The 27,782-nt window shown below is 41.8% G+C and overlaps 1 protein-coding gene across 2 annotated transcripts in view; it reads right to left on the bottom strand.

Moving 5' to 3' along the window:
- GRID1 (glutamate ionotropic receptor delta type subunit 1) overlaps nucleotides 1-27,782 on the bottom strand; it is a 691,121-nt gene that overhangs the window by 219,356 nt on the left and 443,983 nt on the right. For both annotated transcript variants that reach the window (XM_047826480.1, XM_047826481.1), the window contains exon 6: nucleotides 6,440-6,610. In XM_047826480.1, coding sequence (XP_047682436.1) covers nucleotides 6,440-6,610 — 171 coding nt within the window. The remainder of the gene's footprint in view (nucleotides 1-6,439; nucleotides 6,611-27,782) is intronic.

The following is a 27,782-nucleotide window of genomic DNA, read 5'->3' on the forward strand; positions in this document are numbered from 1 at the left end:
CAGAATCCCCACTACATCAGTAATTATATTTTATATAGTTATATTTTATATTCCTGTGTTAGCAGGGGCAAAGGCTACCAGAAAGATTGTTACGTTTATCTTCATGAAAAAATAAGGAGAATTTACTTTGGAGTCAAGACCCAGAGGAAGAAAATAGAGGATGGATAGAAAAGTCAGCAGGAAAGAGAGTGTGAGGTCCCGGGGGGAGGGGACAAGCAGAGAACATTCCTCAGCAGGAAAGGACTGAGGACATCACAGGCTGTCTGTGCCACTGCAATGCCAATACCCTACCCTGACTCTTACCATATGTGACAGCATATTCAAGACTTAGATTTGTAGGCAAAGCCAGGAAAGGTGCTGGTTTCACATCTGAGTCAACCCTAATTTGCAGGCAGCCCCATGAGAAGGCTGGATGATCTGTTTACTTACATGAGTCCCCAGAAGCAGCATTAGGACCAGGAGTAATGAAAAGATAAGCCCCCCCCCCCCACCCCACTCATGAAATATGCTAAGGAGACCTATACTCTTCAGATCCTATCTGGACCCTGCAGGCCAAGACTTGTGTCCACCTCCATCAGACTGGAAGAGACAGGCCCCCAAAGGACAATGGCCCCGTCGTGGAGCCAGCTGCCTGCTTCCCAGTGCTCCGTGCATGTTTCCCTGTAGTAAGTGTGAGGGTGCTCCAGCCGTGTCTCCATTATACTCCAGGGCCCAGGGTATTTGCTGTGCAGCCACATTATCAGGGGAAGAATCATGCTTGAAGGCAAAGGAAGACGAATGGCAGGCCAGGGTCACAGCCACGCGAGCCAGCTGCATCTCAACACCAGACCATTATCCACCCCACACCAAAGATAGAAACATAAGAAATGTTTTCATTAAGGAAGTCTGCATTTCCTCCAGGCTTCTAAAGAGCCCAGTTTTCTCTTCCCTCCATCATTAATCAAGCCAAGTGGACTGTTCAGGGAGACCTCACAGGGGCAAACAGCAGGAACTGACCTCCGACCAGATCCTCAGACAGGCTCTGGTCAACCAGCAAAGTCAGACAAACAGCCGGCAGAGGGTCCAGCTGGGAGGACAAGCTGACGCCCAGATGTCGCAGCTTGAGAAATCCATCCCCAGGCGAGGTCTTTCTGCCAAACTGCTGCCAGCCTGCCCATCCTGAGACAGGGCACCACAGCCAGGCCTGGCGAGGGAGCAGATGGTGGCAGAGGGCAAAGGAGCTGGGGCTCTCTGCTCATTGGTGAATCCAAGGGGATGGAAGGCAGAGTGGGGAAGGGCATTTGTCCGTACCTGAGGCTCTCTGGCCTCCAAATGTGCATGTGGACATCTGTGGCCAGAACAGCAACCGACTGCAGCCAGAGAGACCACCTGCGCAATTGTCTCTGACAAAGGCATTGAGGATCGTGCCCCGCCATGCTCCCGTTATGCTTCATGACTGTTGCTACATATTCCACCAGGGTGTTTAGGGTAAAAAAGGAAACCAGTGAAAGTGACATAAAGTCCAAGATAGCGGGTGGCCCGCTGCTACTCCAGAGAAAAGGATTCTACTGGCAGGCTGACAAACAACTTGTAGCCAGAGAAGAATACAGAAAGCCCTAACGAAATAGGGGCATGTGGGAAGGGGGGGTTTCCACATGTTTTAGTAGACTGAGCAAGGGAAGAATTATTCCATCTATCAAGCCATTCAACAATTTAGAAATTCACAAAGAGGGAAATTCCAACCCGAGGGAGCATTTTATAATAATACCACATTAGCCCCCACAGCTTAATTCAAGGATCAGGCTCCATGGTGACCAGACAACACAACTTCTATCAGTTGTCTGTCCCCCTTTGGAAGCCCATTTGAATAGAAATGACATGACAATGTGACAATATGTCTGTTGCAGCCCTGAAGTCACTGGACAGGGCAGTTCTGAAGACCGAGTGCTTTACAGATTCTCCTCTCAGCAAGGCTGCCCGTGAAATCTTAGCAAAGTCTCAAGGTTCTTCCAGACTGGTTATCACTTTTATTACTGGCTGAGTCAGACAAGCTCTAAACCAACTTGTCAAGAGAACAAGAATGAGAAATACCCAAATGAGACAGTGCTTTGTAGGGGAAAATAAACAACAGCACACCGGCAAATGCAAAGCTTTTGGAGCTACTACAAGTCACTTATTTTGGTATTTTTCCTCCAAGGGACTTTGTACTAAATAGGAATCAAATTGATTTGCTATAATAGTGCTTGGTTGGCTCTGGAGCACAGAAAGCTCTGACCACAGGACTAATAGAAGAAGATGGAGTTTCTGAGACCAGTGCAGTGGAGAAGCCAAGAGATGGACGATCTTGTAAAAACTCCCCATTCTTGATGGTTCTCCTGAAAACATCTAACCCAGAATTATCATCCCAAGAGCAGCTGTCCGGGGGAAGAACTAAAAGATGGACTTGAGAGCTCCACTTCCCAAAGGATCTTCATTAATTTCATCAAGACAAAGTTAATAATCCATGACACAAATGTTTTATTTTTTCTTGAGTTAGTTGTTCTAAACATGTTAGAGTCTTCTCGATAAATCTCACAGCTAGAGGCTAGTAGAAATTAGTTTGTCTTCTATACTGTCATTAAGAAATAAAGAAGTGGTAATAGCTACTTGGGAAACTCGAAGAGAATGGCTTATAAATGAGATGAATCTAGGAGCTGCCCAAATGGTTGTTGGGTGGGGTGAGTAAAGTAAATCCATGTATTTTCCTCTCACCACACCCCTTCTCGAGGCCGAGGCAACAAATGGAGATGGAGATTCCTTTCATAAAGTTTTTCATTTATATAAATATATATAAAGAGACTTCTAGAGACAATTTAACTTGTGTTAAGATCTGCATTATTAACAGATCCACCCCATCAGTCCTTACTGAGGGTCTCCAATGAGCAGAGTCTTGTAAAAAGGGCTCAATGGGTCTCCCCAGACATGGCCTCTCCTCTCCCACAAAAGGCAGCTCTGCCTGAGTGCCTGCAGGAGTGGTGTGGACAGAAAGCAGTACACAAGGCCTGCGATATGGGTCTAGACCCAAAGGAAACACTCTCCTACCTGCTGTGTTGCTCTTACAGAGCATGCTCGGGGGGGGGGGGGGGGGGGGGGGGGGGTGGTGCCTGGGTGGCTCAGTCAGTTAAGCTCTGACTTAGCCTCTAGTCATGATCTCGCGGTTCACGAGTTCAAGTGCCGCATCGGTCTCTCTGCTATCAGTGCTTTGGAGCCTCTGTCCCCTTCTCTCTCTGCCCTACCTCCAGGGGTTCTCTCTCTCTCCCTCTCTCTCACAAAATAAATAAATAAGGGGCGCCTGGGTGGCGCAGTCGGTTAAAGCGTCCGACTTCAGCCAGGTCACGATCTCGCGGTCCGTGAGTTCGAGCCCCGCGTCAGGCTCTGGGCTGATAGCTCAGAGCCTGGAGCCTGTTTCCGATTCTGTGTCTCCCTCTCTCTCTGCCCCTCCCCCGTTCATGCTCTGTCTCTCTCTGTCCCAAAAATAAATAAACGTTGAAAAAAAAAAATTTTTTTTAAAAAAAAACAAAATAAATAAATAAATTTTAAAGAGCATGCTCAGGAAGACAAGTGGATTATACCTTACAAAATTAAAAAAAAATGAGGGGTGCCTGGGTGGCTCAGTCGTTTAAGTGTCCGACTTCGGCTCAGGTCATGATCTCACAGTTTGTGAGTTTGAGCCCCGCGTCGGGCTCTGTGCTGACAGCTCAGGGCCTGGAGCCTGCTTCGGATTCTGTGTCTCCCTCTCTCTCTGCCCCTCCCCCGCTCGTGCTCTGTCTCTCTCTCTCAAAATAAATAAAGATTAAAAATTTTCTTTTTTTAAATGAGACCATGTTTGCTGGAAACCCCGAACATACCTGACCACCTCCTCTGTAATGACATGAATAGGTCAGTCTTATTCTAAATGCTTTCTATACATTCCCTCACTTAATTTTTATTATGTCCCTAGGGGGTAGACACTTTACATTCCAATTTACGGGACAGGAAATGGAGGCACAAATGACAAGTAAATAATAAATATTTCGTTAGTTACTAGAGTTCCTGGGATTTGAACCCACACAGTATGGCTCTTGAGCTGCTGCTGCTGTGCTGCTGCTACTCTTACTATTATTGCTGCTACTGCTATTACTACCAGTATTGTTACTGCACCGCTATTACTACTCCTGCTGTTATTACTACTGTTGCTACTACTAACACCACTCCTGCTACTACCACTGCTGTCGCTTCCACCACCACAAGATGTCTCTGATGTCACTCTTCCATCTTGCTCTTGATGGAGTGCCTGGGTATCAGCAGGAACAGACAGAGGGAGGTAGGGTGGCCAGGGTTCCAGGTGTGATATTGCATTTACCATATTTGATGATAACCAGCCACACACACACCTCGGAGCTGTGCCTTTGTTTACCCTCTTCACAGCTGTGGGCCATGTTAGTATGCTCTCCGCCAGATTCCTCATCCAGCCTGCCGGTCTTCTTTTCTCTCCTGTCCTCCTGGACACATGCTTTGCATCTAGAGTATCTAGTATGCCACCAAAGAGCCCACATTTTAGTCCGTGAAAAAATAGGCAATCATAGGCCTTAATAAGAAGAACTTCCATTCTCCCACCACCCACAACCTATACAACACATACTTGTGCAGTGGAAAGGGGCCCCTCCTGCTCTCCTCAAGTAGAAAGAGTGCAGTGACCAGGCAAGAACTGGGAAAAATTGATGCGGCAGTGGCGTGGAGCAGGGACAAGGCTGGAGAGGGATGAAGCCCATCAAGGGGAGACCACGCCTGGGAGTAAGACCCTCCTAGGGTCGGGGTCCCCGCACCCTCCTGCCCCAGGCGAGGATACAGGGATGGGCACACACTGACTGGAGTCAATCATCTCACTCTGCTTCCATCCATGTCGAGAGTGTGGAGATAAATGCAGAGGCCCAGTGAAGGGGACTTACTTGGTCCTGACCTCTTCTTCCAAGGTCCAAAAAAGGAAGAATGGAGAGCAGACCAGCAGAATCTAAACATATAAAATCTTGCATTAAGCATCTTCCACCCCTGACCCACATGCCCAGGACTCTCGGGTCCATGAGCCCTGCAGGGGCCTTGGTCCGCTCTCTTGGCCAATCAATCCTTCACCATGTTAGAAAGACCCCAGACGTTGTGGTGGCTCCTGGGGGCAGTGGACATGGGGGTAGTGGGAATTACTCCAGCTAAAATCTGTGTCTGCTACATTCCCTCCTCCACCAAGAACATATTTCTAGTGTTTACCATCTTTTAGGGCATGTTTCCCTTCCCCCTCCCCAAACATAAGATTATAGAATGGATTTGACGCTTTGGCAAATTACACATGTACCCAGACCACTCCAGAGATTCTAATAATCCCCCTCCCCAAAATGTGTGCCTCCTGATAAGGTTAATACCAAAATGTCCTGGGATGCAACAGATACTCAGGTGGTAAATACAGCATATCTCTGTCCTGAAACCTGATTTCCACTCGTCATGCCTGGCTGGGTAAAGAAGGTATAACTAGTTTCAAATGCTGAATGGCAAGCATATCACATGCACAAACTTCTGGGTAATTTCTGCAAACCCAACTGGGAGAAATTTCCTTCTGTTATGTGTCTCCCACCAAGCATCAAGCGAAAGTTTCCTTATGCATGGAAGTCTTAATGGAGAAGTGGATTCTGAGCTGCCAATGGGCAGTCTCCACTGTGTTTCATTGCTATCCTCAAACATCCAGAGGGAAAACGACCTCTCACAATAGGTACACAACTCGCCATCCTACTCCCTGGCCCCAGGAGAAGCTAACACTGATTGCATGTATGGCATCAGGTGTGGTAGAAGCACTAACCGGAAGCACTCTGTACCTGTTGTGTTGGATGGAGTACAAGAGCTAGGCATGTCATGGTCCTGCCCTCGGGCCTCCCCCCACTCAGCTGGGACTCCAGGAATGTCCTGGATGGCCTACACCTTAGCACTCAGCAGATGAGCTGGGACACTCCCTAGTTGTTTCACAAGAGCTATGTCTGTATTACTGACTTTCTACAGGGAAGACCCTAAAACAGGTTCAAAATGCTGACTCCCCACAGGAAGGCTCCATCTCCAATCCTGCCAGACGAACCCATCACCCACAAAGTAGTCAGCGCAGAAGCCTGAGAGACAGTAATGTCTTTACTCCCTGAACATGTAACTTTTAAATACAAGAGGCACCCAGTGAGCTCATATGGCCCGTCTGCTGACAACAGGCATAATTGCCTGCTAATGCGGCTCAGAGGCACTGCCCAGTTGACTGGTTTCAATTTCAGCAAATGACAGGGTTCCAGTAATTAAAGTTGGTGGGCAACAGTGCTCAGCTGAAGCTGTGGCACATCTTTGCCCGTTACCTGCGGCAGGCCAAGGGCATGAGTGAGACTCCCTTCTGGAGGGAGCTTGACAGGTGAGCACTGACCTGCAGCATCTGGAGGTAGCCTTCCTGGGGGTCACAGAGCAGGGAGGAGATGCGGTGGTTGTTCCTCATGCATCTCTGGTTGTCCTTTGCAGATGGGAAGATCTGCCGGACCACAGTCATCCTGCCAAGGGCGCTGTGCACCAGATCCAGGATCTCTGGGTCGCTGATTTCCTGGGAAGATAATCAGACCCATGCTTACCATAGACTCACAAACTGCGCCTGCAAAAGGCCCATCAGGAGGTATCAATGGCCAACAGCCTAAATAGACAAAGGGGTCAAGGGACTGGGCCCACGTCACATAGTTCATTAATAGGTTATTTTAAAATAGTACTTGCTAACCCTCAAATACACACAGAATTACTCAACAGCTGTCCTGAAGACCAGAAAAAGATGTCTGTGGCCAAGCCACCAGTGCGTTAGCTTCTATAGGGTCCATCTCTGAAGAACCCATGCTGTCAATGTCATGGTAGGCATCAGTTGGAAGTAAAAGCTAAACTTCCTGTTGGGGGTCATCTCCCTGAGAGAAACAAAACTGGTTTTCTCAGACAAAACTGACCAAAATGCCATGAGTTTCCCTTAATTCTTTAATGATTAGCTTTGCTTTTTAAGATCCACATACAAATTTTGAAAATATATCCACTCATTCATTCACTCATTCATTGCACAAAATCTGCCCAACATCTCCTGTGTGGTTTGTTCTGTACTAAGTACTGGGGACACAGCCTTGAATGAGTCAGGCCTAATCCCACCCAGTAAAGCTCAAGGTTTTCGTAGCATGAAATAGGCTGAGTGCTGCAATAAAGAAATCTAGGGGCACAGGAAACCCATTGTGCTTCCATGTTAGATGTCTGCTAAGCTCTTTACACACATTATCTCATTTGGTGCTCACAACAATTTCAGGAATTCTAGGAGGTACATCCTATTACTATCCCATTTTCACTGAGCACTTTCAAGCATGGAAATAGTAAAGGCAGCTGGCCACAGGGAGCTCCTTCCAGAACGAGGCTTCGATGAGGAATTAGCACTGAAGCTGAACCTGAAAGATGAACTTGTTAGGCAAAGTGCTCAGAAGTATATGTAGAGGGAAGGGGCAGTTCAGAGCTGAGTCGGTGGCAGTGCTGCTGAAGACAGAGGCAGCGGGTGACACCCTGTGGCACCGGGTTCCTGGAGAGGCAGCAGGGCATGTGAGTGCCTCGGGCAGAAAGGTGCAGTGGTCAGATGCAACCCTCAAGCTCCTGTTCAGGGCCAGATGTGGGGGAAGGGAGAGTAGACCCAGCTAAGGGCAGTGAGGAGCTCTGGCAAAGTTTAGGTACAAAGCAGCTACACTCAGATTTCCATTTCAAAACCCTGTGGCTGCTTGCCATACAATGATATAAGACAAGAAGGAATTAGAACTGCTTCAAGGCTAGGAGCAACACAGGAATGACAAAAAATACAAACTAACACTAATAAAGGGTTTTAGAGGTGGAGTCAGGTTAAGAAAAGTTCTTGTTTATTGTCTCTCAAAAGGGATGGCTAAATCAGTGGTTGGTTGCAAGTCAAAATTTGAACTGTGAATATCCATGTTTTAAAATAGGTCTTAAATCTTCCTCCTTACAGATGACACATTCTAGCTTTGAGGCAATGAACTGGTATAAGTGGAGGTAATAAGGTTAGAAATTAGTGATGGGGAGGGTTCAAATCACTTAAACAAGAATGTTGATGGGTGAACTGGGGTAAAGTCTCTGTTCCAGGAACTCTCTTAGGAACCTGACATAAGCATGAAGACTGGCCAGTTGAAACAACATGCTGGATCTGGGAGAAAGTAAGACATTGAGAGTCATATCCTTTTAGAATGATCGATAGATATAGTTCCCAAGGATGTGGAAATGCAGTAATCTCAAAAGAATTCAAGTAAATCTGGGTTTAAACTACTAAACTTTGTATTTCAGACCAAAGACTATTTCAGGGAAGATAATCTTGTTGGATTGGGACCAACAGCCCAGAGGTGGGGGAAAGTGCAAAGGTGAGATGGGCCCAGAACCAGCGAGGCTTCAGGAAACAGAACACAGACTATAGTTGAGCAGGATGTTTGCACTCTGCTCATAGCTGCCTTGCTAACAGGTCCCCTGCCCTGAGCATCCAACAGTGGGGTGAGGGAAATCACATTCTGATCGAACAGTATGTAGGACCGTATGAAAGGGCAACGATGGGCCAGTTAGCTCTACTTGGAGAAGGAATACAGAAGATTGAGGGAGGAAATTGTTTTTAACTAAAAAAACCATGAGGTCAGGAAGAACATAATTTGAACTATGCATAAGAGGGTTAATCAGAGCCTGCACACCTTGGAGAGGAAACGGGGAGTCACATACCTTTTGTTTTTCTCACATACTCATTGATTGCAGAGCCATTGTAGAGGCTCTTTTATTGAACCTCTCCTGCACTCTCAACTTCCTGGTAGGTCAGTGACACTGCACCCCAAGCGGGACCCTGCAACTCTGTAGGGAGTCTGACTTACAGGGTACACAATACCTTTCTGGAAAGCGCGCCCATCATCTTCCCTGGCAACCTGCGGCAGAATCAGGGGTGAGTGGATAAGTGAGCCAAGGGCAGCCCCAACATAATGGGGTGGGGGACTTTGCTCCTGCTCCCAGCTGCTGTGGTCTCTATACTGTTCTTTCTCCATTCTTCCTGCCCAGAAATCCTTACAAACTTGGCACAGTTCAGCCCAACCCATTAGCTGCATCAATGAGGATCTCTGCAGACCCCATCTTCTATGGCCCAGTTCTCATCCACCCCCTCTGGGTCAAAGCACACACACCATCTTCCAGTGTACTCCTCCCTGCCTCCCCATCCTTCTGGGCCTATTCTTAGTGTCCAACACAGAGATAGTTGCCATCAGAATGTAAGAAGTGCAGGTAAAAGAACAAGAACAGAAGCAACTCCCTCAGGTCCCTTGAGGGCAATGAAAAGAGTCACCTCTTCTCCCAAGGATGTGTCCCTCCCCTCGGAGAATTCCAACCCTACACCATCTGTCAATTCCAGGAGCTCTGTGTCAGGCTCTCTCCTGTGCTGTTGGTACCACTGTGTACCAACAGAGTACAGACAGGGGTTCACTCACTCCCTGCACCCAGCCTCCACAGTGGGCCAGCCTCTGGACCCATGTGAAGACATCCAACCTCTGGGCCTTCCTATGGATGCAGAAGGCTATCCACACAGTCACTTTATACAACCCACCTGGAGAACAAACTTTCTCTTTGTCCCAGTTAAACATTCCTTCCAGAGAGTGCTGGTGATGAGCCGCAGAAGAAAGACAATGTGTATATATATATACTGTGTGACCTCCACTACCCTCACTAAAGTCAGCAAGTCTGCAGTAGCAGCAATAATGTGTCATACCCAGATGCCTACTGGGGTGCACAGGCTCAAAATAAATCTTGCTTTTGTTTTATGACTTTGTAAGTTTACACTGCGAAATATATCTTAGGCACAAACATTACATATATTAAGTATGAATAATCAAATGATCAGTGTGCCTTCTGCCAAACTAAGAAATGAAGTATACCCTGCATCTTGTTTGGATCCCTCCCCCCAAATGCTTACCTCTTCCTCCTTACCAGCAGCTAACTTTGTCATGCGATGAGTTCTGTGTATAGCCCAAATAATGTATAACTTTGTCTTATACATTTTTGTTTAGCTTTGTGCAAACTAAACCACCTGCAGGTCCCCTGTGATTGTGTTTTGACACAATTGGTTCTCAAACTTTGTTGTGTATCTGCATCACCTCAGGAACTTGATAAAATGCAGGTCCCATTCTTCACCCAGCAAAGTTTTCTGTTTTCTCCGTGAGCTCTCCAGATAATTCCAATACTCAACAAACATTTAAAACCCACTGGTTTAACATTTTCCTAATCTGTTCATGGCAATGGGTACAGCTTAGTTTCATCGTTTTCTTAGCTGTACCCTACTGCCCTGTATGCCTCTGTCACCATTAATCCACCCGAGCGTTGCTTACCATTGGAACATTTGTGTCCGTTTGCTACTACAAAGCTTCTGTGCACGTTTTCCTTGTGCACGTGTGTTGGTGACTTGTATGAGAATTTCTCTAGGTTATATACCTAAAATTAGAATTCTTCAATAGGAGAACATAAATATGTTCAAATTTACGTAGTAATATCAAATCTCCAAAGTTATTGTACCAATTTATAATCATGTCTGGTAAAGAGATTTCCTGCACCCTTCCCTGTACCTGACATTATTGTAGGACTTCCTAATATTTGTCATCCTGGTGAGTATGAATTGGTGCATCATTGGATTTTGATTTCTACTTCCCTAATTCTTAATAATATTAAATATCTTTCATATGTTTATGAATTATTTGTGTTTCTTTTCTTGTATTTGTGTTTTTGTCCAATTTCCATTGGGTTGGGTCTCTTGCATATGGATTCATGGGAACTTTTTTTTTTTAATTCCAGATAATTCTTTGTCACATGTTATAATTATCTTCTCCAGTTTCTAGAACGTTTAGTAGAATTGGCCTATAAACTCATCTAACCTGATGTTCTTTGTAGGAAGATGCTTTATTACTCATTAACTTTCCTTTTGTATATAGGGATTTTGCTCATTTTTCCTTCTGTCCTTAGTCATGTTTTCTTCTAAAAATTCAGCTATGTTGTCCAAACTTTCCAGTTGATTGGCATATGTTGTTCACAATGTCTCTCTACTTCTTCACTCTCTAATGTATCCAAAGCCATGTGCTCCCATCCATTGCTAACAATACTTATTTGTGCCCTCTCTTCCTCTGATGACAGAAGTTTATTTTATAAATACTTTTTAAAAGGTAAGTTTTGACTTAACTGATACTTTTTTATGTGTTAGTCTTCTGTTTCATTAATTTCCACTCTATTATTTTTCTAGTTTCTTTGGATTTATTAGGTGTTATTTCTCCAACTGTTAAGGTATGCAGCTCGGCTGTGGAATCTTACACGTTTTTTTCTTTTCTAATAAAGTGGTTAAGACAATAAATCTACATCCAAACATTGCTTTAGCTGTGTCCCATAAATTATACATACAAATTGTATCACTCATTTTAAAATCCCATTTTGATATATTTTTGGCCCATAAGTAATTTACTAGGGATTTTTCAAAATTTTCCAAACATTAGGGTATTCTTTTTCCTATCATCCTATTGATTTCTAATTTAAATGCATTGTGCCCTGAGAACATGGACTGTTTGAAGCTAATCTTTTAAAATGTATTGAACTTTTGCTCTGTGGCTTATCACGTGGTCAGTCTGCATGAAAGTTTCATGTGCATTAACTGTCCTGCTGTTGTTGGTTTCTGTGGTCTACTTTTAGGTCCATTAGACTAGGAATTAGTCTATTTCTTTCTGTATTCAGCCTATATTTTCAAAAATTCAAAAAACATATTCTCAGTGTTTTATTAGTTATGCATAAGTGGAGAACTATAACTCCTTGCTGAATTGAATCTTTTATCATTATTTAGATATCCTCTTTATTTCTAGTAATTCATCTTGCCTCCTACTGTATTGTGTCCAATATTAATACAGTGACACCAGTTTTATTTTGGTTACGAGCTGCCTGCTCTAACGTCTTCCGCCTCTTTGCCATCATCCATCTTTCTCTGTCTCACACTTAAGTTGGAGACTATTATAAACAAAATATACTACATGTTTTTTACATCCATCTTTTACTTTTTAGTAGAAATCTCAATCCATTTGTATTGGACTATGATTATCTATACATTTACATTGATTTGTACCATATTATTTACATTACATCTTATTGTTTCTTTTTTGTGTGTTTTTTTACTTCCCCTTAGAATGATTTTTCCCCTATTTTCATTATTTTACCCTCTTTTGGAAGTTTTGTTCTCTATATTATTTTTTTCTTGGTTATCTTAGATATTTTTAAATGCATACTGAACAAAGCATGAGGCTAAACAGTATTTTTATTCTCTTCTCTTCAACATTTCTTTCCAATCACCATCATCCTGACTAATGTGATAATAATATCCAGCATTTTAATTCTTTCTTTATGCCTTCCTATTACATATAATTCCTATTAATTTCCCATTAGTTTTAGAATTTCCTTTAATGTCGGTTTGTTAGTGATAAACTTAGTTTTTATTTGCTGGAAAATACCTTTTGTGATCTCACTCTTGAAAGATAAAAATCACAGTTGATTACTAGTTTCTCTTAGCACTCTGAATTTCATATGACACTATCATCTGCCTTCCATTTTTGTCCACTATGTCTGTTTCCTATGGTTGTAATACCAAATTATCATAGACTTAGCAGCTCAGAACAACAGAATTTTATTCTACACAGTTCTGAAGGCTAGAAGTCCAAAATCCGTTTCACTGGGCCGGAATCAGATGTTGGCAGGGATGTGCTCCTTCCAGAGGCTCTACAAGAGATGGTTCCCTGCCTTCCACAGCTTCTAATGGCTTCCAGCAGTGCTTGGCCTGTGGCCACCTCACTCCAGCCTCTTCCTCTGTGACCAATTGCCTTCTCTTCTGTATTCTTAAATCTCCCCATGCCTCCTTTTATAAGGACATTTGAAATTGCATTTAGGACCCACTCAGATAATCCAAGATAATCTCTCTACCTCAAGATCATTAATTTAAACACTTCTGCAAAATCTCTTCTGCCATGTAAGGTAACACACAATTTCCAGGGATTTAGGCCCTGGATATCTTTGGGAGCCATTATTCAGCCCACTAACTCCAGACATTAGGAATCCATTTAAACTGCCATTTCTTTGAAGAAGACCTGTGTTTTCTCTCTGGATGCTTTCTAGATTTTTTTCTGTCTAATGACGTCTCTAGGCATGGATGTTTTACTTTTATTTTTATCCTTAGGATTCCTAGATCTGGGGTTTAGTTTCTGTCAATAATTCCTGAGAATTCTTGACCATAATATCCTTTCATATTATTTCTTCCCCATCATTTCCTATTTCCTTCTAGAAATCCAATATTATCATTCTATCTTCCATGTGTCTATATCTCCCTTTCATATTTTCCATCTCTTTGTATCTCTGGTATGTCTTCTAAATAATGTCTTCACATTTTCCAGTTCACCAATTCTCTCTATGTATGTGTCCACTTTGATAGTTAATTCATCCTTCACATTTTTTAACATCAACTATTAGTTTTTTTAATTTACTGAAACTGTTTATTTTTCAATTCTGCCTCATTTTTAAATAGCTTTTATTCCTTGCTTATGTTTCCAGCATCTATTTTTAAACATATTTCAGCATTCTTACTTAATAGTCTATGTCAGATAGTTATAATATCTAAAGTTATTTGAGATCTGATTAAACTGTCCTTTTCTCCTCCCTGGCTCTCACTCATGGTGGTTTGTTTCCTTCTTTCTTTCCTTTGTCTCTATATTCCTCTTTCCTTCCTTCTCTCTTTCTCTCTCTTTTTCTTTTTTTCTTTCTTTCCTTCTTTTGTGTGTACTCTTAGTTTCCTTAGAATTTCCTTATGAATTCCTTGAAGTCTGACTGGAATTCACATTACTTTATTTGCATTCACTTCTACAACCTAATCTACTAAGGTTAGAGCACTACTGATCTACAGCCATTGAATCTATTATTAAACCTTCCTCAGAGCTTCATTAGGCACCACAGGTGGTATGACTTGGGTCACAAACTCACATGGGACTCATCAATTGTCAAGAAAATTCATTCCCATCATGCAACTCCAAAGTCAAGAGAGAACATTTCCTTGCTATTCCCTTCTGTGCAGTGAGTTCATTTCTAGTTAGCCTGTATACCAAGGATCTAAGTTTCTAGCTTTATGAGGAAATCTCTCATTAGCCCCACATCTGATTGGTTCTTACACTGATCTCATGTGTTTTGTGCCCCCAAACAGCCAGAAAAATAAACGTTCAAGGTTTCTGCAGTTTGACCAATAGATTCAAGGCCAAAACTAAATTTGAAGCTCATGTATTTCCCAAAGTTTCAATTTTCACCTCATATTAGTCCTCTGTGGACATTACTTTTGACTGCTAAGCGATCCATTTCAAAATACTTTTAAAGTATATTATACCCTGCTTTTCTAGTTCTTTTCCATTTGGGGGCATCATTCAGGCTAAATACTACTAATCCTTTTATACAGAATTTTCTTTTCTTAGAAGAATGACTCCACCCTTTTCCTGGGACACACACCCACCTCCCAAACTCCTCATATGTTTTGGCTGTATGATTAACTAAACCTCAGTTATCATGCTACAATTTCTATTTACTTCATTTGACTGCCTTTCTCTAAGTTCTTTGTCATTAATATTGGAAGGAGAGCCATATCTGAGGGACCCAAGAGAAGCACGTGCAATCTTCTCCATTTGCTCAAATCCCAATTGTATTCTTCAATCATCTCCCATTGTGCATGCAAAAAGGTAAATATTCTGCAGGTCCAAAATTAATATTTTGTCTCTTGCTCCAGAAACATTTCCCTAAATTACTGTTACCTTGCCCTCCTGCAACCTAATAGCTTCCCCCCATAAATCGTCTCTCATCAATATTGCTCACTCAAGAGATCATCTCTGTGAAAGATGATGGCATCTTGGACTAGGGTTGTTGCAAATGGACCATCTTTAGATAGAGCTGAAATGCTGAAGCTAGAGCACATGCTGACTATGGGGTTGGAAGAGAGCGATGGCAAAGATCGCTGAATCTTTTTTCAATGTAAGAAATATTTGTAGTTTGATAACAAAAACATTGTAACAGCTAAAACAAGCAGAGGAAGAAAACGGGGATAGAATTGCCAGTGAACACCCCATTCTTCAAGTTATCAGTGGGGAAGAAAGACTCTTATGCCTTGTAGCATACTTAAAGGAAGATTTCTATGAACACAATAAAATGTGAGACCGAATAATAAAAATACTCACTGCCTCTAATTTTGTCCTGAACATGCACACTGAAACCTAGACTATCTTCATTTGGAGGCAAGTAAATTATCAGGAAACCTCCACACATCTCCTTGTACAGAGGTAAGACTAAAGAAAAGTCTGACAAATTCGAAAGAAAAACCAATCCTCACATCCTCTCAGAAGGCATTACTTAATTCACTGATTGAAAGCAAAATTGTCCTTCATAGAGGGCACAATAAGGAACCAAATGAGACCTGATTGCCTCCATTCAGAGACAACCTGTGTCTCTAGCCAGGGCCTCTGGCTGCTTGGGGCTGGGGGTGGCGGAGGTGGGGGGGCTGCCATTCCAAAAAAATGTTAAGCATACAAGTATGTGTGAATTTTCCTGTGGAGAAAGCCCATGAGCTGTATTCAATTTTCAAAGAGGCCTTGACCCCAAAAAGCTGAGGAACAGGCAATACCAAAGCCAATAATGGTTTTGAAAGTGCCCCTTGTTGCTAACTATGGGAAGAACAAAAACGATGAGGAAACATCAACAGAAAAATTGGGAGTTTTCATGTCTTTCAGATTCCTCTGCTTCCTCCTCACTTCCACACAGGCCTCTGAGGTAATAACAAAAACCAGAGGCAATGGGATTTACATGATGAACTATGATGCAGCTATAAAAATCACTGAGTAAACCCATAATACTACAGTATCACCTGCACCATGCAGATAATAGAGTTAAGGAAGACAGACCAGAAAGGAAAAAAAGGAAGAGCAAGTTACAGAATGATACATCAAATACGGTACATTTATAATAGAGATATGTGTAATGCAGTAAAAACAAATGTGAAGGACACATGGCAGCTTCAAGAGAATGGTTGCCATTGGGGAAATAGAGTGGAATAGCAAACTGATTTGCTGCCTCACTTGCAGTCTTGCCCCTCCTCCCCTATGCTGCCATAACCCTAGGGTGAACAGCTGCCCTTCCCTCCACCATGGGATTTGGGGTGGTGGGACATCATGACCACTGCACCCACAACCACAGGTGCATCCTGCTTGCTATGAGCCAACCTGGATGGTCCTACTACTTTAGGCAGTCCTTGGAGAGGGGACACAACTCTATTTCTGTTCAGATGTGAAGGGGGTTCTCCTGGAAGGATTCTGAGATGGTTTGTTCAATCCTAAAATGACCACCAAGAAAAGACAGCACCTTTCAGCCTCTGGAGGTTGACTCATGGGGAAATTCCATTTGATGGTGGGCCAAGCACACTGAACACAACAGACCCCTGAGGAAACTAGTTAGCTTCTGAATCACCCTGCCCTGTAACCTCATGACTTACCTATGAGCCTCCTCTAAGGTGAAACGATAAAGCTTCAGACCATTTAACGAAACTAGCTTCATACTTTTCTCTTACTTGTGGTAAAAAAAAAAACAAGCTGACTGACACAGAATTTAATGGGACTTAATGTATGTGTGTAAAGACAATTATATCTGAAATGGTCAGCTTCTTAAAAATTGAGATCTCAAATATGGCAACATTTGAATGATGGACAAGGTGTTTAGATATCATGCCCTGTACCTCTTGGAAATTTGTATTTAAAACAGAGAGAATCACTGAAGAAGCCTCACTCCATGTCTGCTTGAGTAGCAAAGAGGATAAATTTTCATAATGAGGAGAAATCTTCAAAATAGCAATTAAAATGGTAAGGATCTCCTTTTTCTAAATACATGCTTTGGCAAACCTGATGCAAAACTCATGCACAAATAAGTTTCTGTCTGATCTTTAAGACTTCAGTAAAATTTCTGAGCCCTCTGATACCAGGGGAAAATATTATTAAACATTTATATAGAGCTCTAAACTTATATAGGGCTGTGTAATCACATTATTAGTCATTTCCTTTTATTCTTTAGAAAGGCCTAGATCTATCAAACATCTGTGTGATACCAGCATTATTCCATTGCTGGAGAAATAATAAAGTTTGTTTCCCTCCTAACAACCATAGTGCCAGTAATCTAAAGTTGATGATAGTAAGGAAAACTTCACAGACAAAGCTGGCTTGAGAGAAGTTGAGAAAAACAGAAGGAAGATTCAATAAAGTCGTGATTAAAGATTTCCTCCCACTGAAGTCAACAGGCTTTTTAGAATGTCTGCTGTTTTCAGATCCCCACAGAGTGCTTCAGGCAAGGCAAGCTAAGGTTCCATAGAGACTAGGACATCCTGGTGAGGTGGAGAGGGTGGGAGGAAGCTGCCGAAGCTTGGTGCTGGTTACATTTCCAAGACAGAGAAGATGGGAGGAGGGCACTTTCTGCATGGTGGTTCTGACCAGAGACATCCTGTCTCATTCATCATCCCTTAAAAACTCATGGGGTATGCAGCAGTCTCCCTATTTTACACAGGATATGGAAAGTTGCCATAGAGGATGCCCTTGCTCCCCAGAGTGTGGTCCAAGAGCCAACAGCATCGGTATCAACTGGGAGTTTGTTAAAAAAAAAAAAAAAAAGAAGGCAGAATCTCAGGCCCCAGGCTGGACCTATCTACCCAGAATCTGCATTTTGACAAGATTCTCAGGTGACTCATAGGCATGTTCAAATTTAAGAAACACTGGTCTATATTATACAGTGAAGTGAAAAGAGTGTCGAATCTGGAATCAAGTGTGTATGGGCTCCAGTCCTAGCTTCTCCTCTCCCTGGTTGTAGAACTTGGACAAGGAACTTAATTCTTTTGAGTGTCATCTGGAAATGGGGTAACTACTTCCCCAGGGGCTCTGCCTTAATTCAAAGACTTTCATCCAATGGGACCCAACATGTCTAGCACAGAGTCTTGCGGTGAGTACTTCTTATCCTTCTACCTCAGAAGCTAAAGCTCTCTGTACAGCCTTTGAAGGCTGGCAAAACATCTGCCACAGCCTGGCTTCAAAGAAGACAGACCAGCCCTCTTTCTGCCCCTCTTTCCACTCCATGGCCCCATGCAGCCTCATGCACACCCCTAAGGGAGCCCATAGCAGAACACCCCAATCTGCACATACGGAGCTCTTTCCTGTCCCTCATCTCCAAGAGATCCTGGGGTTCACTTGACTTCCTGCCAAGACATCAAATCAGAACTCAGCCATCCTATCACTAAATATAATGGCCCATTAATTGAAAATTCATATGGCTTCTTTTATTTTCATAAATGACACAAATGGGTTCTGCTCACAGGAAAGCCAGCATCCTACTCTGCCTGCCCTTTTTACCCAGGGCTGCCCAGACAGGCGGCAGAGCTCTCCCCCCATCCCACCACCTCCATCACGGTCCATTTTCCTGAGTGGTCCAGTCAGAACGGCCAGTAGTGAGCAGCTCGCCCTGTTTCCTAAAGACCTGCCCCTAACCTTGGCCCTAGGGTGAAACAGATGTCCCCTCAGGTTCTCCCCAGGCCTACCAGCTTATCAAGAGAATCTGCAATCTCACCCAGAGAAGACCAAAAAAGTCCCCTGGGGTCTTGCATTTTTAGTGGCTCTTTTGTTCTATTTCATTTAATTGAGTTTTTATTTCATCACATTTTATTCTATTATATTTGACCATGAACACAAGGTGGACATCTGTCCTCCAATGAGCCAGGGGACCCACACATGTCCCCAACATTTACTGGAGACAGTCAGTAAAGCTTCTGGCTGCAAGTTATTTATGGATGACAGCTGGGCTGGACTGGGCTGTCTGTGAGATTTACCCCTGCTCTCTCTCCTTTTTTTTCTTTCATGTCTCTTACTTCCACTTTCTTCTTTTCCATTTCAACTCCCTCTCCTGGATCTCACTCTTCCTTCTTCCCTGTTGTGCCCTGCCCCCATCTTCTCGGGTCTTCCTGCTCCCAGCAACCTTGCAAGTTCTGAATTCCCACAACTGGTATCACTCACCTCTGCTCAGGCAGTTTCCCTTAATTCCAAGGGACTCAGAACATCTGAGGTAGGTCAAAGCAATTCCCAGAAGTGGTTCGCTGACTGCTAACCTTACCCTCATTTCTTCAGATGGGATATACTTGAAATATGCTCTATATTGGGCCTGAAACCTATTCTTCTGCAGGTCTAGGCCCGTGTATTAAAAGCACTAATAATTGTAGGGACAAGCTAAAAATAGTTAGTCTGCCATTTGGAGGGAGGAGCAAATCTAGTGTCTACACAGTTCAACAACTCAGGTCAGAGTCTGAGTAAGAGTTCTCCAGGTAACAAACCCGGCAGGCAGTCACAGGCAGAAAAGTGATCCTTCACGCAACCATATGCCCCCAGGAGAACACTACAGACGTCACCTGGAAAAAAGGGTGTCAAGAGCTGAATAAGGCAACTCCATTAACTTAGATCCAAAATCCATAATGAGCCTCTGGCCCTTTATTGTATACCCACAACCCTGATTCAGATGTGGAGGCACTGTGAATTCTGTGTTCCCCACAGAACCAGAAGGAAGCTGCAGGTGCTAATCCATTGCTCCATCTACACTGGGCTCAGAACTAAAACCAGCTCCTTGAGGCCAAGGTGTATGTCTCTCATATTCTGTTGTCTTTCTGATACTGAGCACCAGGCCTGGTAAACACTTAGGAAGAAAGAAGGGAAGAGAAGGAGGAAGGAACGAAGGAGGAAAAGGGAGAAGAAGGGAGGGAGGGAAGGAGAGGAGGGAGGAAGAGAGAAAGGAAGCAAAAGTGACCCTCAAAAATTTTAGTATTTGAAACTCTGACCTAAGTAATTCTCTAACATAAAGCCAACACTCTTCAGTCTGTTGTTAAATTTTTAAAAGCTGATCGGGGTTTCAATTTTCAGCTTACTCCCCAGGCAAATATTCAAACAGAAAAATAAATATAATAGCCGCTGATCCTTCATGGCACTCATTTGCTTGCTTGCTACAAACCACTTCAATTATTTTGTTTGCAATACCTATTTGTTTGTCTCAGGAGAATATTTAAATCTGCTTTTATTTGTGCACAACTCTCCCTACCACCAGGAAAATGTTTCACATTACCACTTCATGGTTTTTTAATCCCCAAGGAGCTGATAGAAAATTATAATTGTTAATTGCATTATAATTTAAAATCCTGAAATATTATTTAAAAAATTTCCAAATATAAATTAAAATAAGACTTCATGACTCAGAGCCCTGGACTGGATGGCTCTCGAGTTTACAGCCCCATGTTTACCATATCAAAGCCCTCACATCTGAACTGGAGCCCATTGTGTAGATTTAAATGTAAAGATCTGAGAATATAAATTTGGAAGAATAGGAGGTATGTAGCATGGTACTTAACTGACCATGATGGACTCATAGGGACCGAACTTACCATTCACTTTAAATAAAAAACAAAACATGAAATGACAGTTTTCAGACATTAGACAACAGGCATAACTAAAAAGCGTTACCCCCCCCCAAAAAAGAAACAAATGAAGTGAGCCTGAACTTCATGCTAACAGAGACTTTCCAGGTTGCAGTAAAGGAAAGGGAAACCTAGGCAGAGCCTGATGGCCTCCATGAGTTGAAGAGAGAGTCTGGGTTTTGAGGAAGCCAAAACAATTGCAATTCATAAGGCAGAATTCCAGAGAAGCGAGAGCTACACAGAAATTGCCCTCCAGAAATCTACCGAAAGTTCCCTTTGAATCTTCAGCTGAGTATTGGTTAGTGCATGTGAGTGAGGTAACTACCTGAGTCTAAGGAAAGAACCACCTGGAAGGATCAGGTTTAACAATCCGTAATAATGGGTCACATTAGCAACAGCAACAGACTAAAACTGTTTTTGACCTAACAAAGCTTCAAAGCAATTCTCAAAAAAATCAAAATGTTCCAAAATAACTTAACCCTGTCCTGGGGGAAGAATAGAGGTGGGGTGGGGCATACTTAAAGAAGAAAAGGAATCAAGCACCCAACCATGTAAAATTCGCAATGTCTGGCATCTAATCTAAAATTACCAGGCATGCAAAGAAATAGGAAAATACTCTCCATAATGAGAAGAAAAATCAATCAGTGGAAACAGACCCAGAAATAATACAGATGGCAGAATTAGTAGAACAGGACATTAAAACAGATATTATAAATAGTATAAACACACACCATATGTTCAAGAACATAGAGGAAAGTATGTACGTGACAGGGAGAAAAATAAAAGACGCAAATTGAATTTCTACAAATAAAATATGCAATGTCTGCAATGAAAATTACTCTAGATGAAATCAACAGCAGATTAGAAGAAAAATAAATGAACCTGAAAGTACCAAAACAAAAACTCCCAAAATGAATCACAGAGGGAAAAAAAAAAAAAGACTGGGAAAAATCAACAGAGCATTAGTGAGCAATGGAACAATTTTAAGCAACCTAATATACATGTCATTTAAGTCCAGGAAATAAAAGAGAGAAAGGGAAAGACAGAAAAAATATTGGGAGAAATAATGGTTAAACAGTTTCTAAATTTGATGACATCCACACCTAAGCACACAATCAGAGAAAAAGAAAAATCTTAAAACAACCAGAGGAAAAAGATCCAATATGCACAGAAAAATGAAGATAAGAATGATAGCTGATTTCTCATCAGAAACAAGGTGAACCATAAGTCAGTAAAATGACACCTTTAAGGAATGAAAAACAGAAGGTGAAGAATTTATCAGAAGCAGATCAGAACTATGAGAAACTTAGATACAATGGACAACTTCCTTGAAAGGTGCAACTACCAAACCTCACTTAGAAAAAAAATGTATAACCTAAATATATCTACTAATAAAGCTGGACTTGTTGTTAAAAATCTTTCCATGGTGGAGGTAGGTGGGTAGGTGGGGAAATTTCCAGGCCCAGGTATCTTCACTGGTGAATTCTACATATCAATTCTACACAAATTCTTTCAGAAAACTGAAGAGATGAAACAGATTCTTGTTTCAGGAGGCTAGTACTACCCTGATAACAAAACTAGACAAAGGGTTTACAAGATAAGAAAACTACAGATGAACATCCCTCATGAACATAGATACAAAACTTCCTTAAAGTATCTTTGCTAATATTTTAGGTAAGTGTAACCCAACAACTCAAAACAAAACAAAATAAAACCCAGAAACATGATGAGGGCAAGTGGGGTTTATCTCCAGGCTGTAAGGTTGGTTTCACATTTGAAAACGAATTAATTTAGTACTCCATATCAACAGAATAAAAAAAGAAAAACCATGTGAATATATCAATAGATACATAAAAAAATTGGCACAATCCAGTTTCTAATTCTGTTAAAAACCTTCAGGAAACTAATAATAAAAGAGAACTTCTTCAACCTTATCAAGCATATGTATGATCAACCTATACCTAACATCATAATTAATGGTATAAAGCTAAATGTATAGCCCTAAAATCAGTAAAGAAGTAAAGATGTGCAGTCTTTTTTTGTTTAATTTTCTAATGTTTATTTACTTTTGAGAGAGACAGAGACAGGGAGTGAGTGGGGGAGGGGCAGAAAGAGAGGGAGACAAAGAGTCCAAAGCAGGCTCCAGGCTCTGAGCTGTCAGCACAGAGCCCAATGCAGGGCTCAAACTCATGAACTGTGAGATAATGACCTGAGCTGAAGTTGGACTCTTAACCAACTGAGCCACCCAGGCATCCCCAAATATGTGCAGTCTTAATAGTTCTATTCAACATTGTGCTGGAGGTTCTAGCCAATGCAGTAGGGCAAGAAAAGAAATAAAAAAGATCTGGATTTGAAAGGAAGAAGTAGAACTGTCTTTATTCACATATGACATGATTGTCTATGTAGACAACTGTAAATCTACAAAATAAAGCCACTAGAACTAATGTATAAGTTTAGCAAGGTTGTGACACAGATGCAAGGTCAATATTCAAAAGCCATTTGTATTTTCTACATGCTAGAAACAACTGTAAACTTAAATTGAAAAAGCAACACCATTTACAATTATATCAAAAATATTAGAAATATAGGGATGAATTTAACAAGACCTGTGCATTTAACATTGCAGAACATTGCTAAAAATAATTGAGGATATACATAAATGAAAATATATACCTTGTTCATAGATCAGAAGACTCAATGTTGTGAAGCTCTCAATTCTCCCTCAAATGATCTCTAGACTCAATACAATTGAAATTAAAATCTTAGCAGTCCTTTTCTACAAACTGACAAGTTAATTCTAAAATTTATATGGTCCGGGCACCTGGGTGGCTCAGTCAGTTAGTATTCAACTCTTGATTTTGGCTCAGGTCCTGATCTAACGGTTCATGAGTCAAGCCCCACATTGGGCTCTGTGCTTCCAGCACCAGCATGGAGCCTGCTTGGAATTTTCTCACTGCTCTCTCTCTCTCTCTGTCCCTTCCCTGCCCTGTGTGTGTGTGTGTGTGTGTGTGTGTGTGTGTGCACGTGCATGCACGCGGGCACATGTGTGTGTATCTCAAAATAAACAAACAGTTTTTAAAAAGAAAATGTATATGGAAGTGCAAGGCAAGAACTAAGGTGAGGTACTTGCACAAACTTGAGGGTGAGTTCCCCCTTAAATTTTTTGCCTCATTAGGTGCCTCACTTGCCTCATCCTAGTCCCAGGCCTGTGAAAATGTGAAGGATGTAGATGGGTAAAAGCACATTTTTAAAGAAGAAAAAGGTGAAAAACTTACTCTATTTGATTTCAATACTAACTATAAAGCTACAAGCATAAAGACAGCATGGTACCAGTGTGAAGATAGACATATAGGTCAATGAAATAGAAGAGAGACCCTAGGAATAGATCCAAACATTGAAGGCCAATTGATACTCAATGAATGATCCAAAGGGGAAAGAGTACTATTTTCAACAAATGGTACTGGAAAAATTAAATATTAATGCAGAAAATAAATCAGAAGAAAATAAAAATTAATCTCAGCCCTTCACACCATATACAAAAATTAACCAACAAATATACATAACAACATGAATGCATTTCAAAATTATTCTGAGCGAAATAAGCTAGACAAAAAAGAGTATGTACTGTATGATTCCATTGATCTAAAATCCTAGAAAATGCAAAGTAATCTACACTGACAGAAAATGGATCAGAGGTTACCTGGGATTGGGTGGAGAGAGAGAGAAACTGGTTACGTGGGAACGGGAGAAAACTTTTGTGGGTAACAGAAAGGTGCATTTTCATGATTATTGTGATAGTTTCACAAATGTATATGTCAAAACTCCAAGACATAACTCATCAAACTGTGCAGTATCTTTAATGTCAGTTACACTTCAAAAAGTTTTTGAAATAATAAGAGTGTATGCACTAGAGTCATACTGCCTGGTTAAAATCCAGAACACCCTACATAAAATACCACTCCCCCCCACAAACACCCTAAAGCCTCCTTTTCCCTTCCTCAGCTTTAACACTTGCTACGTGCTTGCCCTTTGGCTAGTCATTTGCCCTCTGTGTATATCAGTTTGGTCAGCAGTGTCTGTCAGCCCTGTCTTCAAACTTTCAGAATCTGAGTGCATCTTACTACCTCTGCTCACTTATCTCATCCTGGTCCAAGCCATCATCATCGCTAATTAAAGGCACTAATTTTTAAGCTTTCTTTTTCCCTTTTTTCTGTCCTTTCCCACCCTAATGCCTACAGTGTATTTTCAACACAGAATTTAGGGTGGTCCTTCCAAACCATAACTCAGATGGCATCACTCCTCAGCTCAAAATGCTCCAGTGGCACCTCAGCTCACTCAGGTTAAAAGCCCAAATCCTTATAGGAGCAGATTCAGCAGAATCTCCTCGTGCCCCTCCTCACATATTAGCACCCTGCACTCCAAACCACTGCCCAGTTAGATGTCTACCCATAATTTCATCCCTCAAGCTCACCACACTGCCCAGGCCTACAGCTCATTGCTGTGACTACTTTTCACCTGAGGGGCACATCCTTCCCTGGGCTGTGTTATGTGAGCAGAGGTACAAAAACTTAATGGATAATAGATCCCTTCTTCCTGAAACCAATATCTGGAAGAGGAAACAGCATTTCATATTAAACGAAACCATTATGCTAAATTGGAATTTCCCTTGGAGGCACCAAGCTTTAATGATATGAAATTCCATAGTGAAGAGCCTGGCACACATGCAGATTCGCCAAGGAAAATGAGAATTAATTTCTTGACTAAAAAACCAGAAGAATCAAAATCGAGGGAAAGAGAATTTAGTGAGGAACGTTTCCTTGAGGGGGAAAGGGGAACAGGGATGTGATTCCACTCCTCATGAAAGGAAGGAGGGTGCCTGCTTCCTCACTGCAAGTCTGCTTGGGGGAGCTTCACTGGAGCCATTGAAGACTCTCACAAAACAGAGCCAGGGCCTTAAGCACAATACTGTGAGTTTAATCATAAAAGCTACTTTATGTGTCTTCTATTAGCCCACTGATGCTGCTCATTCCCTTCTATTGGATAAAAATTAGAGAAATTTTCATGACTTTTCTGTGTATTAACCATGGTTAATAGAAAATTTTTTTTTAAGTTTATTTATTTTGAGAGAGAGAGAGAGAGAGAGAGAGAGAGAGAGAGAGAGAGAGAGCGAGTGAGCAGGGGAAGGGAAGAAAGAGTGGGAGAGAAAGAGAATCCCAAGTAGGCTGTGCACTGTCAGAGTGGAGCCCCATGTGGGGCTCGAACACATGAACTGTGAAACTATGACCTGGACCAAAATCAAGAGTTGGACACTTAACCAGCTGAGCCACCCAGGTGCCCCAAGGTTAACATAAAATTCTATGTCTGGGTACTTGGGTGGCTCAGTCAGTTAAGTGTCTTGATTTAGCTCAAGACTCTTGATTTTGGCAAGTCATGATCTCACCGTTCCGGAGATTAAGCCCTGCCTTGGGCTCAGAGCTGACAGTGCAAAGCCTGCTTGGGAATCTCTCTCTCCTTCTCTTTCTGCCCCTCCCCTGCTCACTTTCTCTCTCCCTCTCTCTCTCTCTCTCAAAATAAATAAATAAACTTTTTTTTAAATATGTAATTTATTGTCAAATTGGTTTCCATACAACACCCAGTGCTCATCCCAAAAATAAACTTTTTAAAAAAAAGAAAATTCTATGCCACTTTAAGTTGTAAAACCAACTTTTGATTCAGGAATTGATCTAATCCAAGATAACAATTGGAAGATTTATTTCTTCAGTGCAGAAATTTTGTCCCTTATAAGATAAATGAACATGCATCTCCATTTAAGGTAGGACTGGACTGGCTCAAAGGCAGCACCACATTGAACAAGACCAACTTGAGCTTAAAATTCCAGCTTGTCTTTATACAGTTGTGAGACCTTAGGCCTTTTCTGACCCTCAAGTTTATAATCTTTATGCCAGTGTTAGTAACATCTCTCTCAGAAGGTGGATGCAAGCGTCAGTCATATAACAAAAGACTAATATCTCTGCACAAAAGACATGAGCAACTAAAGTCACAAAATTAGAAACATGCATGATCAAAAATTAAATGTCCAAAGTGTTTGGCTTGGCCAATAAGCAAAGAAATACAAATTAACACAATGCAGTGAGCCTTTTTATCTATAATATTGATAAAGATGAAAAACAATGATAGTCGTGTTCATAAAACACAAGAGTGGGATGAGACAGGCACTCTGATAAAAGAAGCTTAGGCTCATTGAGGGCTCCCATACTTTGAAACAATATTTTTACCATCACTAGGAATCAGACATGTCAGATCTAGGTTGAAGTATGTTGACTGCAGCATTATTTACAACAGCATTAACCAACCTAAGTTTCCGAAAGTGGAGAAGGCTTGCAAAAATTATGATTCCTCCAAATGACAGACTACTACAAGACCATTAAATATTATTCTGAATGCTAATTACTGACATGATAAATTGTGAATGATACATTCTTAATTGAAAACAATAAGATACAAAGCTGAACATAACAGAGAAACCTCAATTTGGCAAAATAAACTACATATATAAGGCTATTGGAAAGGATAATTCATTAGCATCTTAATTTGTATTTTGTTTTACTATTGTAGAAGATTCAGAAAAGAATAGAGCAATTTCCCCCTGCTTTCCTTCTACCCGTGTCCTTCCCTCCCTACCATGCATGTGCCCACATATATACATGGAAGTAAGCAATACTACAGACTCTAGAAAGTTTGTGCTCTTCTTTCTCCCAAGATATTTTCTTTCAACAAAGATGTGAACTGACAATGATATTGGCTGGGAAGTTTCTGTGGCTTAGAGAATGGGAGTAGTCAAAGTGGCTTCAGCTGGGAAGCTTCCAGTTAAGATAGAAAGGGGACAGTAGAGGGTTCTGTGAGTCTTCCCATTCCCTGATAGTGATAATCCAGGATGGGGTATCAGACAGGAGTGGCTGGTAACCCTGTAGGAAGCCTGAGCCCAATGCCTGGGGTCCTTCAGGCTCAGAAGAAAAAAAAAAAAAAAACACCATGCCCAAGCTTGAGACCCAAAGTGGGTTGAAACTTCCTGAGTATCTAGACAGATTCTCTATGATTGATCTTGACAGTGCAAAATCCAGGGACCTTTGCACAACCTTCAAGAGGACAAGGA

Source organism: Prionailurus viverrinus, chromosome D2 (assembly GCF_022837055.1).
Source record: "Prionailurus viverrinus isolate Anna chromosome D2, UM_Priviv_1.0, whole genome shotgun sequence".
Lineage (NCBI taxonomy): Eukaryota > Metazoa > Chordata > Mammalia > Carnivora > Felidae > Prionailurus > Prionailurus viverrinus.